The sequence below is a fragment of the Neltuma alba genome, unplaced genomic scaffold (genome assembly GCF_004799145.2).
Source record: "Neltuma alba isolate B1F8T4 unplaced genomic scaffold, ASM479914v2 tig00011593_pilon, whole genome shotgun sequence".
In the NCBI taxonomy this organism is placed as follows: domain Eukaryota; kingdom Viridiplantae; phylum Streptophyta; class Magnoliopsida; order Fabales; family Fabaceae; genus Neltuma; species Neltuma alba.
Genome location: NW_021636245.1, coordinates 123,083 through 145,699, shown reverse-complemented (window position 1 = coordinate 145,699; position 22,617 = coordinate 123,083). Strand labels below are relative to the sequence as shown.

The 22,617-nt window shown below is 34.6% G+C and overlaps 2 protein-coding genes and 1 long non-coding RNA gene across 5 annotated transcripts; 1 reads left to right on the top strand and 2 right to left on the bottom strand.

Annotated features, from left to right (window-relative positions):
• Window positions 1-1,954: 1,954 nt before the first annotated feature.
• LOC114715501 (protein IQ-DOMAIN 14-like) lies at window positions 1,955-5,131 on the bottom strand. The gene is made up of 4 exons (XM_028900371.1): window positions 5,023-5,131; window positions 3,307-3,752; window positions 2,785-2,991; window positions 1,955-2,686 (listed from the first exon to the last, which is right to left on the bottom strand). The coding sequence occupies exons 2-4, from the start codon at window positions 3,709-3,711 to the stop codon at window positions 2,132-2,134; spliced, it is 1,167 nt and encodes a 388-aa protein (XP_028756204.1). The 5' UTR covers window positions 3,712-3,752; window positions 5,023-5,131; the 3' UTR covers window positions 1,955-2,131.
• A 6,880-nt stretch (window positions 5,132-12,011) lies between these two features.
• On the top strand, window positions 12,012-12,651 carry LOC114715490 (uncharacterized). The gene is made up of 2 exons (XR_003737555.1): window positions 12,012-12,183; window positions 12,270-12,651. It is a non-coding gene; the product is annotated as an uncharacterized LOC114715490 (long non-coding RNA).
• Window positions 12,652-17,867: 5,216 nt separating this feature from the next.
• LOC114715500 (auxin-responsive protein IAA26) lies at window positions 17,868-21,591 on the bottom strand. Of its 3 annotated transcripts, none has more exons than XM_028900370.1 (6): window positions 21,075-21,591; window positions 20,481-20,959; window positions 19,514-19,812; window positions 18,817-19,032; window positions 18,369-18,433; window positions 17,868-18,264 (listed from the first exon to the last, which is right to left on the bottom strand). In XM_028900370.1, the coding sequence occupies exons 2-5, from the start codon at window positions 20,867-20,869 to the stop codon at window positions 18,414-18,416; spliced, it is 924 nt and encodes a 307-aa protein (XP_028756203.1). In that variant the 5' UTR covers window positions 20,870-20,959; window positions 21,075-21,591; the 3' UTR covers window positions 17,868-18,264; window positions 18,369-18,413. The 3 variants fall into 3 exon arrangements, with proteins under 3 accessions (XP_028756203.1, XP_028756202.1, XP_028756201.1); XM_028900369.1 differs by having other exon boundaries at window positions 18,817-18,973; window positions 20,481-20,880; window positions 21,075-21,585; XM_028900368.1 differs by having other exon boundaries at window positions 18,817-18,973; window positions 21,075-21,577.
• Window positions 21,592-22,617: the final 1,026 nt, after the last annotated feature.

Here is a 22,617-nt window from a genome sequence, read left to right as displayed (position 1 = left end):
ATACTTGTTTTTTTTAATTTTACCTTTATTTAATTCTGATTCAAAAGAAAGAAAGATATATGAAATAATGATTTGTAAATGTAAAAAAAATTAATAAAAACAAAAATTTTAAATTATTTCGGATAAAAAAACAATAGACAAGTGTATAAAAAAGTAAAAATAAAAATAAGTTTATCTATGTCAAGTAAACTATAAAGATTTGATAAAAGTTAAAAAAAGAACTTAATTAAAAAAAATAAGAATCCTAAAAAGCATACTTATTGAGAAGGTTTTAACGTTAATAATCTCAATTTAAGAGAAATTAGTGTCAAACTCAAAATAATTTAAAGATACTTCAACTTATAAAAAATGTAAAAAGTATAAGCACCTAATAAAAACGATAAAAATTTAACTAAAAATTAGTTGAAATCAATTATCCTTAACCACAAATGTGGTAGAAATGTTTAAGTAATTAATTTTATCTGAAAATAAATAAATCTATGATTTTATTCATACTAACATAAAAAAATTTGAAGTTTGTATTTTGTTTTCTTTCCTACTTAGTGATCATTTTTAAATTGAAATAATTAATCAATATTAGAACAAAAAAGGGTAATTATCAGGACAAAGAATAATTTAGCATGGAAAAGAGAGAGAGGGGATGGGTGGGCACTCTGCACGAAATATCCAAGATGATGTATGGATGAGGCCACAATTATTCGGTCAAAGAAATAGACATATTACCTAAATTACCCCTGAGGCCAAGTGGGGCACCCCACGGTGATGCAGCCCAAAATCCCACACCGATTTTCAGAATTTCACAATGTCCCTTTAGTCTTTTCACTGTTTTTCCCCAAAATAAAACCCTAATCATTGCTCCTACCCAATTTGATTCCCCAACGCTTTCCTCCAGCGCGTGCAGTCCACTCTCCACATCTCTTAACATTAGTAGTCCGAGATTATTACATCGGGTTCGAACCCGGCAACCTGGGACTTCCTATTTATAAGAGTGTTTATGTCACTAAACTGAGCAATCTGGTATTATTATTTCTTACCAAATGCTGCATCTTTGATTTGAGATGTAACCTATTTTGAACTATTCAAGTTAGGGTAATGGCACTATCAGGTTAAAACCCAAGTTGGAACTACAGAGACCCTTCATCACGAGGCCCCCATCAATGACGACAAACCAAATACTCATAATTGAAACTCGAATCAAGACCCTGCCTCTGTGTAAACTGATAGAAAACATGAAAAAAATTTATTTTAAAAAAATGATCTTGATGAGAAAATCAGCCAACATGAGAGGGAGGAAAAAGAAGACAAGAAAAATGCCCAGACTTGCAACAGTGTCACTGTCATAGACCAGTTGTGATTGTACCGTTTTTCAGGCATTCCTAGAGATTCGATTCTTGTTCCAGCTTATATGTGCTGAAAGAAAAAAAAAATTCAATTTTTTCATCATAACCTCCAAAATCTTAACCTGTAATCCCCCTGCCATGTCTGCACCTAATTAGCTGTCTATATTCTCCTCACTCACCCTACCCCTTTTACCTGGAACCCAATTTAGTTTGGATTTCAAATTTTTACCACCTGGAAAAGTTTCCCTGCCAAACCAACCTAACTGCTGTTGGATACCAAATTTTCAACCAAAAAAAAAAAAAAGACGAACTTTTCTTTTTCCTTCGCTTCTGGTCTGCATTACACAGACTTTCCCGCCACTGCCATTATATGAAACTGCTTATTTGCCAATTGGCAAAATCATGTTGTTTGGAAGCTGCCATAAAAAGCTACACTGCGCTCTCTTCCCTCTTGTTTGAACTAAAAACAGAGCAATCATGAATTCTTTTAACCTTTAGTCTTCACAGCATTCTAAATGAGTCACAGCAACCAGTATTACGCATCTCATATCTCAGTAACAAATCATATACACACACACACATGCCATCTTTCAAACCCCAAACTAAGGAGCAAATTTCTAAGCAAACGAGAGAGTTTACTAGAAGTAAAAGAAAAGTCTGTCAAGAGAATGTACATAAGCAAGCAGATTCTTTGATCAATTCTATAAGGTTCTCTGTGAGAATTGTAAATTGTAATTAACACAAGCAAAGAGGGGAGGGGGAAGAAAGGAAGAAAGAAAGTTGCAAAGAACTCAGAAATTCCACGACTCTTCTTGAACCGAACAAGACGACCTCTGCATTCTAACACTGCTTATGCTGTTTCTGGCCGCCATTATTTCATCCAGCGAGAGCCTCTTCTTCGGCTCTGGTCTCTGTTTCGGAGCACTATGAGACCTCAGTTTCGCCTTAAACGACTGCGTATTCGCCATGTAGTTCGGGAAATTATAGTACGGCCGGCAAAATGTGTCGCCGCAGACACTCTTTGCCGGAGTCGGAGGCGCGTTGTGAGAACGCGCGCTGACTGCAAACCGGGGAGTGCTCTGAGCCGTAGGGAATTTGCACTCATCGCCGGCAAAGCACCACTGGAACTCTTCATGATGCTTACTGTCGGAAAACGGCGTCGTTTGATAAGGTGTTTCGTCTCCACATTCTGAAAACGTCGTCGCAATTCTCCGAGACCTCGACTGAGTCCTGTACGTATCAATCTCGACAATTTTGGGACTGTCGTCATACCCATTGAAGGATTGTTCATATGATGTGGATAACCTTTTACTGTGGATTTCACTTCTCGTTTCATCAAATCGATCCTACAGAAAGAAAACCTCAAAACTTAGATTCAAAAAGCATGGTTATTTCGGGATGCGTCTGAAACGGAAGTGCTGCTACTATAAGTGTGGGTCCTCACCATTGATTTTCTAGCTCGGAACTCGGACTGGTGTCGATTTCCTTTGCTAATGGAACGACGAGCTCTCTGTGATCGAACTGCAGTTTGAGCTCTGATCAGAGCTTGCATGCTGTATAGAGTTGCAGTAGCTCGCTTTCGAACAAGATAACCGCGAACAAGCGCTTGAATCTTAACCAATCCTTTCAAAGCTCTTAGAGCCTTCCTCGCCTGAAAAAAAAAATTGCATATTTGAATTTAACTGTTAAACCAGAGGAGGAAGAAAGAAAGTAACACGACATACAGGGTTGCGTCATCGAGAAAGAGTTTGAAAGTTTGGAATTTTAAGAAAACATAAAACCCAGGAATGGGAAGACACTGTTTTATTAGGAGTCTGAAACTACGTTCCCAGCTTGAGTAAGAATGAAGCAAAGCATTTTTTTCACTTATATCGACAAAGACATACTCATGGCAGAAAAGAGAAACTAAGAATGACATTTTGAATATTTCAAGAGAGACATATGATGATTCATGCAACACACGTACCAAATAGCCTCTGAAAAAGGTTTGAATCTTAACCGCAGCCCATTTTTCTCTACTCCCACTAAACAGAGTCCCTCTGCCGTGGCTGGTGAGCCTTACCACCGCAACGGCAGCCTGAGCGGCGGCGACAGCAGCATCGGCTGCAGCGGCCGTTGCAGCGGCCACCGCAATTGCGTGCTTGTTCTGCTCTTTCTCTGTTTCCGACATGTAGGATTTATACCGAGCGGAATCAGGAGATGGAAAACGAGGTTGACTGGTTCCAGAATCGGAATCTTTGCCTGACTTGGCAAAACTCCATCGTTTCTTTTCCTTCTTGTCAGAAACCAATGAGCCAGAATTGTCCATGCGGTGGTCCTTCTCTTTCTTCATCCCCAGCAAGCCCTTCAACCACCTAGAAGCCTTCCCCATGGTTTCTCACCTTCTCTCCCCTAAAACTTCTGAAACACGATCTAGAGAGGGAGAGACAGAGAAAATGGCAAGTCAATAAAACACAATCAGATATATGGGTTTTTGTATTTCTCTCGCATGAACGAAGATGAAGAGGCGGAATATGGAGAGAGGACACAAATGTTATAGGTACAAATGTTTGAAAGATGAAGGGGACAAAGAGGTGGAGTTTAGTGCAAGAAAGGGGTCTCTGATAAATCAAGCAGAATCTTTACAGGTTGCAAGCAGAGAAGCAATGAGAGCAGAGGGTGGAATGGATGGATGATGGAGGAAAGGATTAATAAACAGTATCAGAATATAAGCATCAATCAAAATATTAAAAGAAAACTTTAAAAAATTATAAAAATCGAAACTTTTCATGAAAAATAAACATTCTGACAGCACCTCGTGAAGAACTGCATTACAAGACAAAAAGAGGTCACAGAAAGTTAAACAGACTACAGAGAGCTCGAACCCTCAAAATCCCCGACTTTAAAATATGCAGACAAAAAAACCTTCAAAAGCTCTCTCCTCTTTAGTAAACAGACAAGAATTTACAAACAAAGCATGAAGATAAAATGCTACGAAAAAATGAGGTAATAAATAATCAAAGACGGGAAAAAAAGCTATAGCGAGTGAGAAAGAGAGAGAACTTCTCAAATTCAAAAAAAGCGAAAGAGCGCCGAATTCCCCTCCCACTACTTCTCCCTCCAATATCATACATCAGTACATACAAAAAGCACAGAGCCAATTCTTATCAATTGCAAAAGTTTCTACCTTTCTTCTCCTCTTCTCTCTCTCTAACTTTCTGGAGCAACGTGTACTACAAATGAAAGATACCCACTGACAATCTCGTGAGCTTCTTTCAGTTTACCGGGTTTCTTTCCTGGTTCAAATCTCTCACTGGGTGCAACTATAAAGTATAAACCATTGAATCTCTCTCTGCAAAATCTTACTTTTCAAACTAAAAAAGAAGGCTCTCAGCTAAATTTTCACTCTCATTACTTGTTGGTACGCTCTGTTTTCACTGTGGAAATGTACTAGTGAACAGAAGAGCCATTAAAAGCTATACCTACTAAAAGGGCTTCTTGTTATATCATCTTTTCTGTCTGAGCTAATACGCCAAAAATGGGCTTCTGAGACTATACTGTCTTCCTTAGTTTAGAAGAGAAGAGATCTTTTTATTTTCTCTCTATCAGTTTGTTTTCCGTATCATCATCCCAGCGATATTCCTGAAAACTTTCTCGCTGACCCATAATAAATGATAATGAAGATGATTCTATACTTCTTTACCTTGTTCTGCTACTGTTCCTGCAACAAGATCTGAGGACGATTCCCAAAGAACTTCCAATTAGGGAGAGATAAAGATCGGTCAAAGAAATGGGAATAAATTTCAGGCCTTTCCCAATTTTCTCAAACCAACCCAAGCGTGAAATAATAGCGTGTGGATCATAGAAGAGAATATTGACTATGATATCTATCATATTTGAAAAATACAAGTTATGATTCGTCTTCCTTAATTCAAATTTTGAACCCCAATTTTTTAATTTCAATTTAAAGAGCAGGTGGGGTGTTCGGGGAAAAAAAAATACTCCCCGTCTCTAAAATAAATAAAACTTAACGTAAGATTTCAATGCTTTTTATCTTTTATATTTATTATTTTTTAAAACTATTCTCATAATTAAAAATTAGGTTTTATGTTATATAAAAGTTATATTAATAACATTTCAATGTAAATTACTTAAAAGTCAAGTTCTAAAGAAAAATATTTCACACTGCTGGTTAAAAAAAAAAAGGAAAAATATTTCATACTTCTGTAGACAATAATTCCCAATGGTTAGTTGTTTCAAGAGTAACGCCACCAGCTAAATTTGGATAAAGTCTCATATTGCGTCGCGAAAAAAAAAAGTATTATATTTAAAAAAAATATTATTATCGGCATTTATAGAAAATAATAATTAATGTATTTAATTTTGAAAGAATTATAATAAAGTCCCAAATAAGAAAAATAATTACTAAAAAATCTCAACAACAACTTAAATAATTTATAATGACAAGTTTCAAAATAGGAAATAACAACTTTTAAGACTTATTTTGTTTTTTTTTATTGATCTCATTGTAATTTCTTTTTTCATTTTCTTAATGCAACTCGTGAATTACTAGTTGAGTAGGCAGAATTATACAGTACATACATGTGGTTAAGTTGTGTCATGTGTATTCATCACTCATAGTGCGTAACGTCGAGATTATTAGAGATGGAAGAAGGTAAACATTTGCGCACAAAAACAGTGCATGAAATAGAGCAATGAATAGGTAGGATTATTCACCGTAACGTGACAAAGAGACATAAATGAGATAAGTTATCTCCGAAAATTTTGGCAGACAGCCGGAATCACAATAAATTGAATTGAATGGACCGTTCTATCTATGGTTAAATCAGATCATCAGAATATTAATTAAAAGAATCGAACAATGACACATTTTAAAACAGAAGCATATCTGTAAACTATGCCACCAGAAGAAATAACTTAATTTGGGTAAAAGGAGCTTAACTGTGATGGAAAAGGAAGAACTAATTACTAATTTCAGAAGTACAGGTGGTTGTGATTGAATTATAAAAGATGCAAAGCCATAAGTGGCCCTTTTGTCGTTTTTCTGTGAAATAGTGATAAGTGACCTTACCAGAAGTGTTGGATAATATTCTAATGACTTAATTAAAAGTGTATCGGTATCCTATGGTAGCACCATAAAGTTTATTGCTCAAGCAAATTAAGATGTGAATTAGTGGTGAGGGATCAAAATGTCGAGTTAAAGCAAGTATGTTCCTACTAAGTTAAAATATTGTTGTTGGCTCTTGTAAAAATATATATAGATAGTTGCTGACCAATTGGAAAGTTTTTTATAGCCACCAATTGGCATTTTTATAATTTAAGATTCCAGACGCTGACATGTTAATCTATCTATTATTTTTTTAATAAAAAATAATGTAGCAAATTCTTAAATCCTTGACTTTTTTACACATTAATCTCTACAAATCATTCACAAATCAAGCTAAAAGCGTTAGAATTAGATTTAAAACTACAATAAGACTTTCTATCTCATATGCACATACACGAGATTTGCTACTACTTTTGTTGTGTGTGGGATAGTAAATCTGGAAATATTGATGCCCAAATGCCATAAAAAACAATCTTTTGACAAAAATGCCACGTACCCCATGAAAAGTAACCCATCTATTCAAAAACATAATGTGATAATACTCCTTCCAATTCCAATTATAGAGCAGACTTAACGAACTTCATAATTCTTAATAAGTGATGGTTGATATCTTATATTTGTAATAAAAATGTGACATTACAATTTTCTCTTCACTAAAATTTGTAACCATAATGAAGTGTATAACAATTAAAAGTAGGGCAGCAACTTATTGTAATTAAGCCGGTGCAAGATCAGAAAAAAGCAGGGCTTTAAAACGTAGCTTTATCCCCCTTTTACGCTTTGTTTAGGACCAAACAAAGTTTCAAATATATTTGCTCTATAATTACGACGGAAGGAAGTGTTTTGGCGAACTAGGTGCAGTGCAGACATATCAGAGTCTCACTCTCACCTGATGCTTTTATAAGAGTAAGCTCACAGCCACGAAAAAGTTTAGGACTTGGAAACTTATTGGATGCTATTCCAGTCCAAAATGTTCATTAGTGTTTAAATAGAAACTAAACCATAGTTTTAAAAGTGATTTTATAGTATATAAAATAAATATATGAGAAAAGTTTTGTTTCGCCTTGTATGAAAACACTCTTTTAAGTGTTTTTACTTGATACCAAACACCCTAGACTTCAAAAAACATGTCCAAGTTAAGATCAAGGCTTTCAGATACACCATAATTTACTAGCAAGGCAAAACAAAAACTCCTAATTCCTAAACTAAGAGACTCATTTCTTGGCTTCGTTTTGTGTCGTTTTTGCATCAAATACTTGGAATAATTTTTAGAGAATACTTGGCATATACCAAACAGTAAGGGTGAATATAAAATTTTCAATATGTCATTGTTTGTTTGCTCCTCCCCGAGACGTAGGAAGTAGTTGAGAGAACAGTGCGTTTAAGGTGTTGGACTGGGAAGCATTGCAAGGAAGCAAATAAAAGGCTAACTATTGAACTCCTGAGAAAGGGAAAGATGAGAGAAGGGAAGTGGGCCAGAGAGAGTGATGTAAGTGGGATTGTGTGGGAAAATGGACGATTGTTAATTAACAGCAAGTGGAAGAGACTCCAAGCTTTCCTGCTTCGGCCTTATTGTTATTTCCTCTAATTCACAGAAGATGCTCTCATTAATTTTAAGGATAATTATAGAAAAGAATATATAGATACTACTTAAACTAAATACTACCTCCGGCCCATAATATAAGATCTTATTTGACTTTTATTTTGGTCCTAAATATAAGATATCAATCCACTTTGTCTATCATATTTGTGCATTTTTTTCCAAGATAGTCTTTCTAACAATAGTAATTCTATCTAATACACTTGATTAGTAAGGATATTTTGAGAAAAACAATACCTATTTATTACAAATAACTAGCTTAACTTATTTCTTTAATCTTCTCAAACTAGTCAACTAGCTCTTATAATTAGAACTGGAGGTAATACTAGGTTTCATAATTCTTATAAATTAGCTCAGTATACTGACTCTCCACAATATAAGCCGCTTCTTCAAAAAAAAAAAGTTTAATGCTTAAATGTAACTATCCGTATTTTTTTTATTCTCTTTATAGCCTTATATTTAATGTCTACAAACTATACTTCTTACGGTTCAGTATACTCACTCGATCCATAATATTTATTTGTCCATACAATTAATACTTAAATGTAACTTATTGTATTTTTCTCCTCCTTTTACAACCTTATTTAATACGTGTGAAGTTTAAAAAAATTCAATTAGAAACATATTTAATAAGTTAACTATCAATTATTGATACTGATGAATTAGTCGAAGTGACTTGTATTGTAAACATGAGGGAATATAAGCAACATTTTCTCTCATATGATTTTTTTTTTTTTACCAACGACTTCTAACATATGATTGATTTTGTATTTGTCTAAAAATTTAGTGCACATTTTTTTTTATTTCCAATTAATTACATGTCTCTCATCCATTTTTCACACTCATTCTCTCTCATCTTATCACTTTTTTTTACTCATCCTCTCGCACTCATTATTTTATATATATTTATTTGCTATAATATCTTAAAAATACGTAAAGTTGTAAAAAGAATTACTAATTTTTTAACAATACCTAAAGTGACCATTATTAATGAATTGTACTTTGAAATGTATTATAAATCCCACAACTACTTACAGATAATCCAGACTTGAATGAGACTGGGTTTGTGAGGACCATTATTTCGCCCACTTGTATTTGGGTTTTGGGACCATAAAGTTTAGTCTTAACTTCACTTCTAGCCCAATTCTCTGTTCCTCTATATAAATTGGACTGCCTAACCCTAGCCTCCTACTCTTTCGCCATTATTCATTTTATATCCTTTAGGAAAATAAAAAAATCATAAAAAAAATTTTAAAAAAATTCTCTGGCAACAAAATTGATTTCTTCCTTAAATGATGGAAGATCCTATGATGATTCAGAACGAATGAATGAGAAAACAAATCTCAATAAGTAACATTTATTCTCACCCAACGCATTTAAGTATATTTAGTGAGATTGATAAGAGTCTGGAAGGACAATAAACACGGCAGCATAAATGCTCCTTGTGATCCTTTCAATTTTTGCTTTCTTACTTTTGGGATATATTGGGCCACAAGGAGCCCAAATAGGATCCACCCCTATTTCATGAGACCTCTTTCACTGCACAAAAAATGAAAGAACAAGAAACACTGTATAATGCCCAATGAAATGGATTTAATAACACAAGCAGATCACAAAACAAGGTCAATGTTTGCTTTATCCTTTCAAAATTCATTTTTTTATCTCGTCATATTGATTTAGGGTATGATGAAAGTTTATACACACGGTACAATTTTTACTATCCTTCTTAGCATCCCATAAAAAAATAATTATTTTTATGCTTTACGAAAAATATTTACATAATCACTCTGTCACACACAAATACATCTCTTGATGATGCATCATGTAATGTAACTAGACATATAAGCATATAATAAGCACAAGAATGATGAATCACGGTAGGGTAGTCTGGTAGGTTTGAGTACGACATTAATTGCATGGGAAACAAAATCCAAATCATTTCATTTTGGAAAAGCAAGGTTAAAACATACAACCTCTTATCCTTAATATAAGAGTTAGTTAAATATTTATTTTAGTTTTAAATATAAAATCTCACTCTTTTTTATTTATTATATTTATCTATTTTTTCAAAGTAATACTTATTGTAGTTATACATCTAAATTAGTAACCTAAATCTTATATTAAAAAACGGAAGTGGTAGAAGAAAATATATCATGTTCATTGTAAAACACTAATTGGAAACTTTTAACGGGCGTTTCCAGATTAAAACAGCATCTAATAATCTAATTATATACATGATAATGTTGTTGAACTAATTGAACATTTGAATACAATATTGCTCTTTTAAGTTACCATGGCACTATGCCTATTATGCTCATTAATTAATTGAGCTTCCAAAACTTTCATTCATTTATTAAATAATCCTTCTTGAAAATACTGTATCAAATAATGATGTCTAATGAATTTAGCTTGTTTCTTTTCAACTCAAATAATTTCATATAAGAAAATGATTTCTATATTCTAAAAGATGGTGGTTTTGAAATGACCAAAGCATGATTATGGGCCATTTAAAAAAAAGAAAATTTTTTATTTTCAATTTAAATTCAAAGTACAAAATGAATACAGGAGAATACAGAGGCTTGACATAGTGATTATGTTTTGACGAATAAGGCTCTCTCCATTAGAATACTTATGTTGGTGATGGTTGTCGTCTACCTCGCGTACTGCTTTTGTTTATTCTTAGTCCAAACAAACATGAAACCCTAGTTGACTTTATTTTTTGAAGAAAACACCTTGACCCACTTGCAGAAATGGAAGATAGATGTTGATGGAAATTAAATATTTTGAGCAGTATCATGAGATTATATATGTGGAAGTAACTGTTTTCTGTCCCCGTCAATTACGTTTATTAATCCACCCAATAATGTGTTTTCACCATTTAAACCCATGTATAAATTATTATCACTTAGAAGTTAGAATGTTTTTTCTTCATTAACTTAATTATATAATGAGTCGGCAAACAAAGGTTTTGAATTTTTCGAGTGTAAAATAATTTAGCTGTTGAATCTCAATTAAGTTTAATCTTATTTTAGTTCTTACAAATAGTGCATACACACGTTAATTTGTAATAATTGTGTCCTTTAATCTGAAAATTATAAACCATTTGAAATTGATTTATTTTGAATTCTTGAATTTCTTGATTTTAGGGGGAAAATAGAAAGCAAATTTTATTACTTTAATAAATAACGATGCTGAGTAATTTTTCAAGATAAAAAAAAATCCCTGATTGAAGTGGCAAATTGTTAATTTATACACAAAGAAGGTAGTAAACTTAAACAATTAGTGACTATATATTTGTAGGATTTTTATATTTTTATATTAAATGCATTATGTGAATTTAATGATTTAGAAAGAAAATAGGGAGGTGAGTGCAAAAAGACAATAACTAGCCCTACGCACATGTTTTTTTTTTTTTTTTTTGTGTCACATACCTTTCAATCAAAATAAATGTATAATATTGCTAATGATCGTTCTCACCTAAACTTTAAATATACCTAAACAACACATGGCAAGCTTCTTGTTCCAATAAAAAAAATCGAATTTGTGAAATAAAAGAAAGTGAAAATTCATTATTTATTTTTATTTACATTCTCTTTTGAATATTTGGTATTTAAAAGATATTTTACAAACTAAACCCTAACCATATATATGCATCATACTAAGCCTAAAGCTAAGTCATGACTTTGTGAATAAGATTGGTTAGCTTGTAGGGGTATATGTATAGAAGCTGTGCTCACACTTGACATAGTTTAAACTCAATCAGTGGAGATGGTTTGCAAGTGGGTGTGTAAAATAACCCCAAAAACAAAAAGAAAAAGAAAAATGAAAGGCTTCCCACTTACACTCATACATATCATTACTAGTTTGGCTAAGAATATACAAAGAATTGTTGGGTCAAAGAACAAAGGTTGGCAATGGGCGATCCATTAATATGATTCATCAGTATTCAAAAAGCACCTCTCTATATTTCCCTATTTCTTGATCTTCTCGATCTCTTTTTCTTTCCTTCACTACTATTCCAAAGGAAAGTAGACTTAGTCAGAATTTCTGCCTGTATTCTCCATGGATACAGAGGCTTTACTGGAAGCTCGAGATCTCCACCAACCGTGGTGGATGATCCAACCACGACCAAGCAGGTACGTACGTGGCAGCACACTAGAAACATGATTCGTTCCACCGTATGATTCTGTATCTTTTAATTTTACTTGCTGTCGGCACACAGGCTGAAGCCAGGCATGTAAACTTTAACTGCAAAACGTAGCAGTAGTTAGTGTTGTTGCAGATGAGATTGTTTTTCGCGGTTTATTTATGGTGAAGAAGACTTGTCAGAGACATAATGTTCTTTAAATACTCATAGACAGCAGTTTAGAGTCCATTATTATATATGCAGAGAGATTCACTTTACTGGGATTTGTTAGGAAAATAGAGTCTGTTAAACGATGGATCGAGTTAAATCAAGTATGTAATTTGTTCTATGTATTTGCCTCTTTCTGGGTGCATTCATATATTATGAGGATTTGGGTTTCATTTAATTTGTTCCGGCCCGACAAATCTTGAAAGATTAGTACAATCTGCTTTATATATATCTACATTTTGATGATTAATTTGCTGATGTGGGAATGATCTTTGCCTATTCTGATCCAAGATGTTGTCCTACTTTATAATCTCTTCGCTTATTTTAAGGATCTGTCATATAATAACTTGATGCCGTTGAATCTGCATGATAGTCTTGTTTCCAGTTCTGCACTTTTCGTGAAGTAGAAGGCTCAACGCCAGAATTATCTTCTGGGAAGTTCGTAAAATTTGTGATGTGATGAGTAGCGTGAGTTGATCAGGTGTGATCTTCAAGCTTTTTAGTGTCAACAAAACATGATCGGAAGTTTTAATAAATTAAAATATCTTTAATAGAGGACACACACACACATATCACCGTCATATGTGTGTGTCTGATTCATGAAAACGAGAAAATATGATTTGGAAAGATATCCTTATAAGTACCCCTTTTAGTTGCCCCATTTCAAGAAACTTGCTTTAGACTATTTTCTCTGAACTGCAGATGACATTTTTGTAGGGTTTTCAGTTTTTACGTGCAAAGGAACCGCAAAATTGATAAACAGAATTGCTTAATTAGTTGGTTTCTAATTTGTATTACCCGAGAGTTATTTATTATCTTCGGACTGTGTTCAGTAAGAATAATTATAACTTGAGGGTCACGTCAAAATTTCTGTTAGCTAGCCCCCATGATATTAGCTAGTAACTGTACGACTCAAAAATCCCAATCCTCCACTATGTTGTGGGAACTGGGAAGTACCTATTACTGGTGTATCCGTTTATATTAACTAAGCTAATTAGCACAAACCTGTAATGATTAGAGTGTTAACCGATAGGTACAGATATCAGGACGTTGATGGGTTTAAAAATATTTATGATACGGATGGCGACGATATATCATTGATATGTTAAGAAATAAACCATTTTATACTGTAAGTTTATGTTAAATTGACCCTTAATTTCCATTACATTATATATTTTTTTTGGTAAAAGAATTACATTATACATGTGAATGATATATATAGCAGCCATATTTGGATGTGGGTCTCAATTTTGTCCGATTGGGAATCAGAATGAATTTGGTTGTGGGACAGCTGGGATGAGGAGTAGGGTTGAATTTTGAAGTAATGTTTGATATGGAGTAATATTCGGAGGAGATGATTGCATTAATTTAATTTTTAAACTAATTGGGTAAATTATAGAAAGATTATGACAGCCTTGTTGTTAAAAAGAACCCTTGTTATTTGGAAGGAAGGGAGAGCATTTTGCTTTGAAAAATCTCAATCCCGACATTAAAATTTACAATACCACCTCCTCATGATATTTCCCAATTTCATATGTTTTACATAGTTTCAAGTAAGAAGTAATCTTTTATACCAAACTCTCTTTTAGAGGACTTTCACAATCTCAACCCTTGTCTCTACCTCTCAATGCCTCATAGCAAAGGGGATCTAAGTGTACAATTGAGTACAAAATGATCTGTGAGTAGACGTTGGCAGCCAGTAATATGTTGTGTTAGTAAAATAAATGAGGAGGAGAAAAGAAGATGGAAAAGAGATTGTTTATTTATATTAAAAATTGAAGGAAAACACAACTACATTTTCCAACGTAACATATATATATATATATCCATCATATGAAAGATGAAATATATAATAAGAAAGAAGCTAAGAGAATTATTGTTTGATCCTGCAATTATCGTAACATGATTCCACGTAGCCTTCCACATCTTGTGCTTCTGCAACATCATCAATCAATCAATCAAATACGAAGTTTGATTAGATAATAATAATAATAATAATAATAATCCAAATCAGATCTAAACATGATTGAAACACGCATACCAGTATTGGCATTTTGAGTCTTGGAATCAGCACAATCAGAAGTGCAATCATAGACAGACTGAGGAGGCAAGAACCTGCACTTGATCATACACAGATTGAAGCAAAGCATGTAAGCAACAGGCTGGAGTCTAAGCCTGAACAAGCATCGAAGAGCACATCTTGAAACACAGTGACGTTTTTTAGGAGCAGGAGGATCAGGCCCATATTGTGCCTGAACTTGTCCTCCCACCATCACAATCATCACCACCACCACCATCATTATCTTCTTCTTCTTCATCATCACACTTTCTGCCATTTTTCCCCTTTAGTTTCTCTCTCTTTTCTTCGATATGCTTGCTTCTGAATATATCACGTACCCCTCTTTTTATAGCCATTTTGAACCCATTTCGAATAGAGTGATTTGTGTGAGAGAGAGCAGCTTTTTCTCTCTCTCTCTTTCTGTGCTGATTCGTCATCTTAAATTATATCTTCAATATTGCAGAGTGGTTTGAGATTGCAGCAAATTGAGGGACTATTAATAGCTGAGTTTGTCTGTTCCTTGATCATAGGTGAGTTTGTCTCCTGACATTGTTATTTTTTCTTCTCTTTGCTTGATTCATCAAATCTTCATTCTGCTAATCTCCCACCGTAAGACAGCTTAATCAATCACCATTATTTTCTGGATCTTAAAGGTAATTCATTCCATTTTTAACATTCGCCCCCTCTTGATTTCAGCTTGGGGTTTCATTAGCTAGCCTCCAGGATGGGATTTTTAGCCCCTTTTTTAAAATTTAAATTGAAAATATAGGTAATCAATCCCTAATCATTAATTGCCACTTTGTCCGCAACTTGAAAAACATTCCCTTTTTTATTTTCAACAATCCACCGCTGCCGATTAGGCCTTAAAAATGGGTGAAAATGTTTTCCTTTCTGAATTTGGACTGTATTATTAGCCTCAAGGAAGCGAATCCAGTCAAATGCTAAGCCCATTTATGGAACCTAGCAGGGTTTTAAACTTTGAGGCCCAAGAGAGCCCATTAGCTGCAATGTAATGGGCTGGCTGAAACCCTACCCAAGTAGATTTTTCCAAATTGGGTCCTACTAGGCTTGTTAGAGAATATGGGCTAAAGTTCTACCCAAAAGTTTCTGTGAGGAACGATTAATATCCTGAAAAAATTGTAAAAGCATACAACACATAATCTTTCAAAATTAATATCATACTCTTCCTCTTCTTAATATATGATCTAATTAGACAGTTAATGTTGGTCCTATATGTAAGACTTATTTTCCATATTTATCAATTTTTTCCTCAAATTAACCCTATTAAAATTTTCTCAACAATAATTCAATAGGAGAGGGAGGGAAGGAGTTAAAAAAGATACCTATAGTATTTTAGAAAAAATATATATCTAATTTAACTAATATTTTGAGTCTACTCAAATTAGTTGATTGAATTTTTTCTTAAGAACCAAAGGAGTATTACACTGTTTCCCAGTCTCAATGAGGGACCATTACTTGTTAGTATGCGTTGAAAAAAATTTGTTTGACAATAAATCCCTAGTTAACAAAAGCTATGTTTAAAGTGCTAATTTCTTATCAACAGTTTATTAGCTTGCATTAAAGGTTAACATTGGTTGACCAAGTGGTATAGACATATGCCTGAAAGAGTTAGAACGACATCTATTTTAGAGATAATGGTAGAAAATCATTTAAGATAATTCAGACACGTTTAAAGAAAGTCATTGAATGTGATAGTGAGAAAGGTAAATCAAGCAATATAAAGTGCTTTAAAAATGGATAGAATAAGACTAAGAATGATACCATATAAAATTATTAAACGAGATTTTCTAGTTAATAATCTATCTAAAGATTGTACTAATCCCACTTAATGAGATAAAGCCTGTTATTATTATTGTTGATGGTCAAGATTGGATCTATATTTTCTTTCTTTCTTTTTTTGGCAACAAGGTTGGTTCTATGTTACACTTGGACAATATTGCATCAATTTTGGAAATTCATGTGATACATTGTTTCACAATTTTCTACAAAGCACCAATTGCTTCTTTGAAAATACTTCTTCCTTCTATTAAGAAAAAAAAGGGTTTGTGAAATGCTGAAAAGAAGGAAGTTTGTAAAAAAAAAAAAAGACCAACCCGTAGAGAGCTATGGATGAAACACACGCTTCCCTCACGCAAACTAAAAGGAAAAGTGTTGTCCAATGGTCGCCTTCGTTAGTTGAAATGGTCCCACGTGGAAGTCCATGGATTAAAGAGCAGTGCCATACAATTAAATTCACAAAGACGTCCAAGTTAGGCACCTCTCAACGAAAATGAACTCTCAATTCTCTCCCATATGACTTTGTATTTATTAATGGTCCTTATATATATACTTGTATTGGCCGAAAATATAAACGTATGATATTTTCTAAGTATTTGACTTTGCTTTTATGGTATTATCTCACCCCGTGAGTTGTGGCTTTTTGAGACATACATTTCACCTCTTCAAAAACTTCAACTACTCTCTAGCTATGGCGTCCCCATTATGCTCAGACCCCACTTATTAATGCCTGTCCTTTTCTATCTCAGATTGGCTCTACAAATATAGGATCTTCACACATATCCCTTAAGTGCCATGGTTCTGATCTTTTTACTATTGTGGAAACCTTAATACTAGGTAGATTTATAAGTGCTTTTACCATTGTTTTTTAAATGGTGAAGCTTGTTTTAACTTAAGTGATGAATGTTTGTAAATTGGAGTGCAGCTCATTTAAGGACTTGTTTGGATTAATGCCTGTAAAAGTAACTGTCACCCCAGCTAACTTTTACTAAGATTAGGATAAAAGTGGAAAAAGAACCTTGAAAAGAAAATGTGAAACATAGTTGTTGGGGAAGTGGAATTTGAGGGTTTGAGAAGTCTCAGAGAACTTCACAATCACAATTGAAGCTGGTGTGCTTCATGGCCCACGCTAGACCCCAGTTCATGAGGTCAAAAGTTCATTTAATTTGATGGGTTCGGATTCTTCGATCCAGACTAAGCATTGGAAAAAACGACACCGAAAAAGCAAATTAAAATATAAAATGAGTTCGACTTGTGTTTCTTTAAGCCCAAGCTTAGACTGAGCAACGTTTTGATAAAAGTAAAAAATCAGGTGGGACGTTATGGAGCTCTAAGTCCAAATTGAAGCAGCTCATAACATTAACAAGATATAATATTAATATCTTGAAGGTTTGTCATTAACCACTTCCTATTCTTCTGTCAATAAATGAAACAGAAGTGGCTTCAGGACCAAATTGCATAACTTAAATAAGTGAATTAGGAGCACCCCAGACACAATTTTCTTCAAAGTTTGAAACTTTGCTTCGTTAAAAGGAAAATTGCGGCACCATTTTCAACACCACCTCTCATTATGATCTCCTTTATAGCTTAATCACTGTGTTGGACGCTAATTTGAAGTCGAAATCTTTAAACTAATACATGTGAAAGGTGGTTCAGATAAAACTCCAGTCAAGAGCATATCAAAACGAGAAGCAAAATTGACCACCCTATTCACAGAATGTACAGATGGAACTCAAACAAAGGTTACAAACACCAAAACAAGTCAATGGTTACTCAACAGTACACAAACATTTTCAAATCTTCATGAACAAGTAGATTCACACACGTTACTTCGCAGTTGAAATGTAAGCTACTACTAACTAATTCATTCTCTAATCTTCATCGGACACCAAAGGGGAAAAATGGTAAAACACTCTTCCAAGTTTCGGCAGTGAACTCCTCAAACAGCCACGTCTTGTTCTATTTTGGTGCCCATTCAAGAGGCAGTTTTGCCTTGCTTCCCACCAACTGAAAACAACAACGTTTGATCATTCTTTTGATTACAAATGTTAGGATGTCAAGTGTAAGGAGGGATTTGTGTTCTCAAATATCTGTAGAAGTTCAGAACTTACGGGTAAAAGCAGAGAGCTCAGAACTCTTCAGAACACGAAGCCTCTTCACTGTTGACACGAACATGCTACCAAAATCACACACATAAAGGAAAAACCATTTAGTAAGAACAAAATAATAACAAAGGAAAAGCCAAACCCAAGAGTTAGTTCTTGTAATTTTGTGAGGAGACAGTGGTACAGAATACTAGAATAGTAGTATTTCAATGTGAGAGGGACAGACATGCTATGGCAGGTTGTGCTTGGAGATCATCCACAAGTGAACAAATAGTTGAACAGTTCTAAGGAGAAAAAGAAAATATATTTTTTAATGGTGGAGAGCAAAGAATCAAAGTAAATGAAAGTTCCAGTTTTGAGAACAAAATATAAGATTTGGCATATCATGAATATTTGAATACTGCATCAGGTCAGAGATCAGCAGATAAAATAAATAAATAAATAAAGTTCTTACTGCCACGGCACATCCCCAACAAGCATCCTGTCTCCTTCGTTATCCTCATAAACCAGAGTGTATTCTCCACTTCCGTCCAATAAACCTGTAATAGCTTTCTCTTCCTCTTGCTTGTTCTGAATCCCACCACCACCACCACCACGAGAATCTCTTTGAGCTGAACAGTATCACAAAAAGACAAACACATAACCCTGATCTCAGCATCGCCTTTCACAGCTATCATCACAAAAGCAATTAAAATAAAAATAAAATAAGACAAGACATTTAGAATCATGTTGCAGGAAAACTTTGAAATCTTTGGGATAGACTTGAAACGCTTGTATTAAATAATTGGTTTGGTGAGAAAAGATTGACCATACGCTAATCTACATTCTATTGCTCTAGAACATGGTTGACATATGCACACGGAGCATTAAATGTTGAATCACTATTGCAAATCACAAGTCTCACTGATATAAAAAAGAAATAAGTGTACATGACATGCTTGCGTGTATATTCATTTCAGCTTGGCTTAATTTACTCATATTTTTTGTAAATGGAAATGGAATCCAATTTCAAATCAGTCCAATTCAAGACCGAACAACTTATCAACTATTAATGAATAGACTAGAGTGATTAATTTGACTGTGTCGGCACAATAATTGAACTTGAACCCAAAAAAATTAAAAAAAAAATTGAAGGAAGGAAGAGAGCCAACCAGCAAGGAGGCCTCTAAAGAGCTCGTCAACAGCAGAGGAGAGTTTTTCATAGCTATCGTAAGCATTAAGGTCCACTTTTCTGCCTATGGGAACTCCATCCATATTGATTTTCACAAATAGGCCTTTACCACCAACAACGTTGTTGTCAGCCACAGGTTTCTTCCCAGCAACCTTATCTTCAACCACATGCTGATTCTGAGATTCGTGTTGAGGGGCAACTTTAGAAGAACTGCTGCTTGCAAGGTTCTTCCTAAATGAACGAATCGGAGGCCACCCCACTACTGGACCAGGAGCAGTTCTGCTTTGATTCATTAATGAAAGTTAGGCGTGAATATGAACAGTAAATAAATAAGGAGTGAAACATTAAAGTTAAAATTATCCGGGACAATTTAAAAAAAAAAAAAAAGCAAGCACCCTGAGAATAATTACTCAAGTTATTTATTGTTTCGTTTTGAAAAACTGAGACGAATCAGAGAGGAGGGACAGGATCAGATTTTCACATGCCTATATCAAATTTCAAGAAGGACTAGATAATGAAGGCACATAATAAATGACAGGTAGCATCAGGAATCAGATGTAGACATCTCTGAAGGATACATGGCAAGAAAGTATATGACAGAACAAAAAACAGCCAGCAAAGAGGAGAAGCATGGGGTACAAAGGGACCAACGCTTAACAATGAAATCATACAAACGATATGGAAAAGCATATGAGCAGTAACTAATATTGAAATTATTAAGGTTGATTCTTTAACAGAATAGAGCAAAAAGTGGGGGTAGGGGTGAAATGAAACAGAGTTACAAAGCTTAAATGTTGAATCAATTGTACGGTAAAGGGGGGGAAAAACCACAGCTTTGCATGGACCACAAAATACGAAACAACGTGACTCTGCAAGTGAATATCCTGTCTAAAAGCTTCCAAAAAAAATAATAATAGATACAATAGATATGAAAAAGTTTAGATTACCTTTTCTGAGAGCTGTTGGGTACAGCTGTATTTGCAGGAGAGGGTTGAGACTGTAGGAATGATGATGAAACCCCCCTGTGTTGATTAATGGTCTGAGTCTTCTTTTCCTGGAAGCCCGCAGAAGAAGCCCAAGGAGAAGACGCAGTTTTCTGGGCGCGGCCTCCATTAATGGGAGCTGAGAAGTAGCCAAGAGAGAGCAGAGATTCGTCTCTTCCTCTGGCCACGTCGTCTTCTTCACCGGGTGGAGCAAGTCTAAGCTCAAGTTTCCTCTCTTCTGAAGACTTGCGGTGGCTTCTTTCTTCGTCTCTGTTTTCATGCCACTCTCGGTCGGTTGGGATCAAATCCAGCAGCTGAGGAGACACCTCCTCGTTTCTTGACCTACCATTCATCTTTTTCCACACTACAGCAAGAAACCCAGATGGAAAATCACCTTGTTCGTTTCAATCGTCAGCTACGCGCTAGAAAGTCGAGGAATCCCACTAGTAAAAGCAAACATAGCAAAAGGGTGTATTAAAACACACACACACACACAGAGACGGCAAAAGAAGAAAAAATGGTGACATAAAAATGACGGAGTTCGTTCACTTCACATACCTTATGGACCTAAACGCTGCTCAAATCCGTGAAATAGTCAAAGGAAGAGGTTATGTATAGGAAAAGTAGCTGAACCTATGATAAGAAGCGGTTGTGGATACAGTATAAGAAAAGGAAAGGAAACCCAGAAGCCAGATCAGAGGGAGCTTTAAACCAGAGAACGAGGAGGACACAACATTATAGCAAGCTCAAAGGGGAACCCCACCAAGGGAAAGGAGAAACAAGAAGAATAAAAACCTTGAAAAAGCAAAGATATAGAGGGAGGGAACTATAATAGCAACTATTTGTCGCTTTTCTACTTTTTCAAAAAAAAAAAAAGCACTTTTATTTTTTTGTTTGCAGTCTCTCTCTGAGAATGGGTTCTCGGTTCTCCTTTCTCTTCTGGTCCTCCAAATGGGAAAAAGAGGAAGAGAGAATGATAAAACAGAGAGATTCGTGTTGCCTAAAGAACCCAAAACAGGAAATGGGGGAATTAGGACACAACGCACGCAACCTGAGAGAGACTGAGAGAGAGAGAGAGAGAGACGTTGGGTTGTTGAGGAGAACAAGCAAAAGACCAAAGCGTGCTTGGAGGGTAGGGTGTGTTTGACACACGCTAGGCAGCTCTCTACAATGCACCCTCCCCGTCGCTGCACGCAGTCCCAGACATGCTCGCTTCTTTATTATTCAGATCAGAGCGTGAAAATGACTTAAAGTTTTAATCTTTGATTATCTTTTTAGTAAATCCCTACTAGTCAAACGAAACTCCATTCACTTATTAATCCACTTTACGGTTGAATTGGTTAGCACTGTTAAGCGGGGAGGGGGAAAAAAAAAAAGTCCAACCTTTCTCTCTCATTTGTGTACTATTAAATAGTATATATCCTCCTAAAATAGTCTTCATGACAAAGATCATAGAAGGGCATAGATAAATAGGTCAAATTATTACTAATTAATGACGTAACAATGAGAAGATCGTACGGTATGAAATTAAATATTGGGAATTCAATCAATCAACTACGTACTAACATCAAAATACGTACCCACTTTAAAATTTTATGAACTTATTGCGCTATTTAATTATGCATTTAAGTGTGCTGAGTTTAAACTTTAACCATTAAAAGTATGTTTATGAGCTGGTTTAGTTTGCAATTTACACATCAATCCATAATAGTTGCTTTTTGGGAGGATTTTGTCGTGTTGTGGCTTTTTTTTTTTTTTTTTGTCAGCGCTTGAATTCAACTTGTGTTCATATGTCTATGGACCCGTTCTTTGCTTTCCAAAACCAAGCAGTTCAAGCAACTTCTTAATCACATCTCAATTTTTCTGATGAAAGTTCTGTATCAGAGTTGATGGATTTGTTTTCAACGAGTCAATTTATAATGTGTTGTAAAGCAAATTATTGTCCAGTTTACTAATTCATGCATCCAATAAGTAGGTACCCATCTTGTTATTAATACAAAATCTAATTATTTAGATGATTTTGGTATTAAATATAAGACATATTTTTTATATTTATTATTTTTTTTAAATTACCTTTAGATATTCTCTTAACCATAATCAA